This window comes from Saccoglossus kowalevskii, chromosome 12, assembly GCF_978046115.1.
Source record: "Saccoglossus kowalevskii chromosome 12, keSacKowa6.1, whole genome shotgun sequence".
Lineage (NCBI taxonomy): Eukaryota > Metazoa > Hemichordata > Enteropneusta > Harrimaniidae > Saccoglossus > Saccoglossus kowalevskii.
In genome coordinates this window covers 27,627,639-27,633,642 of record NC_140652.1, presented here as the reverse complement: position 1 = coordinate 27,633,642, position 6,004 = coordinate 27,627,639, and the positions used below count along the sequence as shown (strand labels likewise).

Genomic DNA, 6,004 nt, shown 5'->3' with positions numbered 1-6,004 from the left:
GGAAGCTAATAACGATTTGAGTTGTTGTCAACAATGCATGGTTGAAAAAAAAAGATAACAGTTGTGTTGAATATATATCTCGAATTACCTAGCGATCAACGACCACGCAATGACAAAAAAGTAGTTTATGTTGTACAATTGGAATCCGTGCTCTCTGGGAATGGGAACAATTATGTAACGAGCACGTTATCATGTAAAGGTGTGGTATGGATTGCATATAAATAGTAATGGGCTATCTTATTGCATGTAGAAATAAGTTCACAAATCCACTTCATTATATGCAAATAATTTGTACCTTAATTTAATTTCGGGTTATGCATATAGAGAATCGTTTAATTATTACATATAATTTGCTAATATCAATAAATGCATAAACGGCACCCAATATAGTTGATACCACGCCATCTCAGAGAAAAAAAAATGGATTTCAATCTCTGATATATGCAAATAATTTCGAACAATAGTATTATTACGGGCGCCAACATATACTTATAACAATATGGTGAAAGCAATGAAAGTATTTGTGGTATCAGTTATGAATCTATTCAGCATAAGTTCTTGCGTGGTATTGGACATATCACTGTGATCAGAGCTTGAGACGTAAAGTGGTTGACGTCATCAATGTACTAAGATTACGCGTATGTTTCACCAGTGCGGTACGCAACTAACGTTGCCAAATGGTTATCCATATTCCAGATCCTCGTGATTCTGTTTGGAGTATATCCGATATTATCAAGCCAGAGACGCTATCTCTAATTTACGGTAATTCTAACGATCTCGGCGAGCGTCAATCCAGCGACAGTTGCATATGTTGCGATAACGATGTTTGTTTGGTGTATGGAGAAATCCTTTCCGCTCGTAGACTCGACTTGAACCAAATCAGCAATGCTTCTCTTGTAACGGAAATTTTCATCGCATCGTAAAATTACATGCATGGCAGGACCAACTGTACAGATAAAGCTAACACGGGGAAGGAGGTTCGCTGTATGTTTCTCAAAAGAGTAGATAGTCGCAACTGACGTATTAAGGAATAGGCCAGTAGCATCGCCATCAAAAGTGATTACATAATACGATGACGCTATAAGTACATAAGATATGACAGTTATGATAAGATGAAGTGTTTATCGTGCGATTATATATTAATGGGCATTTGGTAAATTAAAATATTGGATGAAAACTCTTTAAGATTTCGCAGTACTCCACATTTAGAACCCATGCTTACAACTGTATATCTTCTTCATGTTAACTAATGATTATTCCAAAGTGATAATTTGAATAATTTACTCTATAAATAAAAGCAGAGTGCGTGGATGACTTGTAGCGCTAGAATACGGTGTACTGTAAAACCATTTAATTTTCTCTGGTACTAAATTTCTCTATTTTGAACATGTTTACTGGATTGTTAAGTTCAGGAGTTTGCCAATTTATATTATTATTTCACATGTTTACGGATGTAATTTATCAATGAAAAGGCGAACTAAAAACCCAGTGAATGAATTAATTAATAACCATCTACTGGTTACCATTCTTTGAATACTGGTATATGGTGGTACACTAAGCCTCAGATATGTTGATTTCAGTTTAGAATACCCTAATGTTTTAGATATACCGTTGATAAATATTTTGCGGTCAGTTAATGACTGTAAAATATTTCGCTTTGAAAAATCGGAAATAATGTGATCACTTACTGCGTGGTTACAAAAATACTAAGAACAAGAACGTAAAGCAACAATAAACAAGCAAACAGATAACTCAAATATCATAAAAGCTGGGCAAATCGGTATTAGAAAGATGTATAATAGAATCATATCATATCATATCATATCATATCATATCATATCATATCATATCATATCATATCATATCATATCATATCATATCATATCATATCATATCATACATCTGCATTGATATATCCACAGATTACATCGGGGATCATAATTTTGTAGTATTGCACATGGTGTATGCATCCTACCTCATCAGGGAATGTATATTCCGTATATAGTACGATTATTATGTGGTTATTACGAGGATACCTCAAAGTATGCACGAAGACAGTACAGCGAAAGTATCGACCGACGCGCAGCGGAGGTCGATGGACGGTGTACTGTCTGAGTGCATACTTGAAGGTATTCTTGCAATAACCTTATTATTATACATCTTTTCCTTCCAAGGATACATCATGGGAATGCCGAAATCCAAAAAGTTTAGAACAGAATACGCGAACTTCTTTGTGGTGGCAGCCATATTTGTTTTTAATATTAGAGGACGCTCATGCGCGTAATCATTCCATATTTGGAATTCGCATTTCCTAATATGGTAGGATGAAAATACCGCGTAAAATACCGCAAAATTGCCGGCACGCTGTAACTTATGGTGTATACGGTGAAAGATGTATAATAATACATGATATTCCAAATATTCCGTACTTGTTTGAAAACGAAGGTCATAGTCAGATCGAAAAGATGTATAATGACAAGCTAATGCATTTATACAATACTCGGTTACATCGAGCTCAGCTACCCGTCGGTAATCCTGCTCTGCCGTGTTTAGTCATGCACAATTTCAAAATAATCTATTATTGGTGCGTAATAAAACGATGCAGTCATTTTATTATCAAAATACAGTTTCTATTAATTGAATCACTCAACTTCAAAGTTTTTTTTTGTTATAGATATGTCGAAATAACAATTACGTATGTTAATGTGTCATTTTATTCTGAAAATACAGTTTCCTTTAAATAAAAAAAAAACTATCCTCCGTGACAAAGTGTTGTTAATTAATTGCGCCCTCTATCTACATTGTGTTGAATATTTCCGCCATAGCCTTACTTTGTCACTAGCGGGCGATAGAAACGGTGGCGTGTGATTAAATGAAAGGATTGGCGTTCTCATTTTCTGTTGTTGCGTCAATAAAATTATTTTTGAAATAATAGTGCAGTAACATATAGCTTACATAAATGATGTATCGTATAATAATTGCCAGCACACACGTGTCATTTCGACGTATGCATGGCAAGTGGCATGTTGCTGTCGCCGTGTAACAGCTGCGACCAGAGTGTCATTGTATAATGAGTGGTAGTTTGCCCTTGCAATCACTATCTGTAATAGCAGTCTACTTTACCACCAATATGTAAAGCAATCTTCTCTTATTCCACTTCAACCGCTTTGTAGAAGGTAGGTAACTTGACCAGTGAAAAAATCGTTAGTGCTAAATGTTGGGGGGATTTACTTGGCTCTCGAAATGAAGTTGTTGTGAATAGATTTTCCCTATACAAATATATCATGCTAATATGTCATGTATTAAACACGTACGTGTACCGATTGTTGTCAATATCGCCCTACGTACGATTAAGTATTATTACTACTATGCGAGACACCGATTTCATCCGCCGCATTCAGGCTCCCTCTCGGCGCGTTTCAAGTCGAATTTCAGTCTACTCACTCGAATAGTTAATTAATAACGTTATGCAGATATTCTACTATATTCGCTTTTTTTCTACATCGAACATGATGATATATACTTTCACAATCACGCTAGTTTATATTAAACCCACAAAGAAGGTGCATGAAAGTACGTACAATGCATTTGTATCATTTTGAATATGTGACCCAACCCAATATTTAATTATTTATATACAGTCATTGCGATACATGTTCAATTTCCGTTACGAGAGTTCGACACAACCGCAGGTCATTTTTAAGAACATCTAATGCACTAACCAATAAATTGAACATGTTTTTATTTTTTTACAGTGTTAAATTTACCTTGCAGATTGTCGACAGACCAGTGGTGTTTCAGCGATAAATTTAGAAATGGCCTTTTCCCAAAGGGAAGCTTTCATCACGTGTGGTGTCTTAGGGGTTGTTTTGGTTGTACTGAACAGCGAGAAAATAATGTACACTGCAGAGCACGAAGTTACACTTCCTACTAAGCACCAATTAGACAATGATTATGTATTGCGGCCCTTACTGCGTCAATTATGGCAAAATGTTGCTAGTGACGATAAAGAAATACGCGAAAAAAACTTGAAAAAACGAATCGCCGTTGAGGGCGACATGTGCGAATGTAAACCCACAGGACTTAATTACATATGGAGTTTAACTGAGCGAAGTGATAAGAAAAAGCAGGAAACTCAATTTATTGAATGGAATAATATTCAAGAAGAGCGGGAAGAACCATTTGTCGTGTGTCCATCGTTGATGCCGATGGACATTCCAGGAAGTGGTCTGACGGTGGAGCCGCTGCAATCAACTTCACTTTCTGGCCTGGCATTTCACCCGTTGTTCTGGAACTACCTTTTCAAGGAAATCGACTTTAAGTTGACATTTGAATCACAGAGTAGGTATGGCAACATTTATCTTGGATCGCATAACCATATAATCGAGGACGGTATACATTGCATTGGAAACGATAGTCACAGACTGACACTAGAATTTCACAGCGGCTTAGATATTGAACGAGTAAACAATGTGCTAACCAACATACTCTACAAAAGTACAAAATACGTCATCAATGCACGTGATATCATTCGCCTCTCAATTCTAGATTATGAATTCAAAATAAATATACACATAATTCGAAAGTCTTACCCGAGATTGTACAACATCGCCCCCAGCGACCATATCAGCAAGAAAGTGACCGTCGTCTGCAAAACTTTTGAACGATACGAAGCAGCTCGGAAAATGATAACGAGTGTTCGTGAGTTTTATCCGAATATTACCATAATTATTGCAGACGACTCGGAAGTGCCAGAAGCATTAGTGTACCCTAACGTATTCCACTACATAATGCCCTTTGCTACTGGATGGTTCGCTGGAAGGAATCTCGTCCTGAGTCAGGTCCGAACAAAATACTTTGTATGGATTGACGACGATTTTATTTTCACGGAGAATACACGACTGGAGCTAATGCTGGAAAAACTGGAGAACCCAGTTTTGAAAATTGATCTGGTTTCTGGGATGATAGATTCTGATCCAAGGAAAGGTCCCATTGCCAAGACTTACAATAACATACACATAAGATCGTTGTCCAATGAAGGTTACTGTCTGCAACGTAAATCCGGCGCATACCCCTTGGCGGGGGCACCGGGATGTAGACTCGCTGACGAAGTCATCAATTTCTTCATGGCGAAAACTTTATCCGCGAGAAGCATAGGTTTCGATCCTCATCTCGCGAGATTTGGACACCATGAATTCTTTTGGGATGGCCTCGGAAAGTTGCGCGTGGCTTCCTGCGATGATGTCACTGTGTTTCACGAGAGGGCGGCATACACAAAACATGGACGTTACCGATACCAATATTTCGACGTCAAAGCGTTTCAGGATTGGATGCTTTACTCTGTTTATAAGAATAATGTGAAGTGCTTTAACTGGGCTGAGTATTTGCCCGATAAATTGAAAGAAGAGATTGGTTCGAAAGATTGACGAACTCCAGGCAGTTTAGAATTCAATTATTATCTGAAAAAAATAATTTGTCTATTTTCAACCAAATCTGGTATAATTAAACACAGTCAGTCCGATTTTGACAATAATGACTATCTAGCATCAATAGCTGTATACATCATGCACTGAGAAGAATAGATATATATAGAGTGTTATATTTAGTGTTTCAACTATGCTTACTAGCATAATATTTACTGTAGTCCAGATGATATTACGTCACCTTCTTAACTGTAAAACGATTGCACAAGAGGTGTCAAGATGGATGCGTTCTAGAAATACATTGCGAATTCAAAAAAAAAAAAAAATACAAAAAACTACGAACAGCGGAGATAACAATGTAACAGCCGAACGATCATATTTGAAAATGTCAGGCAGTGAAAAATCTAAATCTAAAAGAAAACAAAGTTTTTTAGAAGGGTTTTATATTACTCGGTACAATAATAAAGGTAGCAGGTTATCACAATATTGTATTTGAGGAGATAATTAATTTTTGTCGTGTGTTACCGTATCCGATACTTTTCATATCACTGTTACACGAGCTTTGCTGTTGTTATAAAAAT

The 6,004-nt window shown here is 36.7% G+C and overlaps 1 protein-coding gene across 1 annotated transcript; it reads left to right on the top strand.

Annotated features, from left to right (window-relative positions):
- Nucleotides 1-3,065: 3,065 nt before the first annotated feature.
- Nucleotides 3,066-5,533, top strand: LOC100366802 (beta-1,4 N-acetylgalactosaminyltransferase 1-like). Its single transcript, XM_002732978.3, has 2 exons — nt 3,066-3,176; nt 3,756-5,533. Exon 2 carries the CDS (start codon nt 3,816-3,818, stop codon nt 5,424-5,426), a length of 1,611 nt encoding a protein of 536 aa, XP_002733024.2. The 5' UTR covers nt 3,066-3,176; nt 3,756-3,815; the 3' UTR covers nt 5,427-5,533.
- The last annotated feature ends 471 nt before the right edge of the window (nt 5,534-6,004 follow it).

Coding starts and splice junctions, on each gene's coding strand:
- LOC100366802 (XM_002732978.3), top strand. CDS start 3,816: ATGGCCTTTTCCCAAAGGGAAGCTTTCATCACGTGTGGTGTCTTAGGG.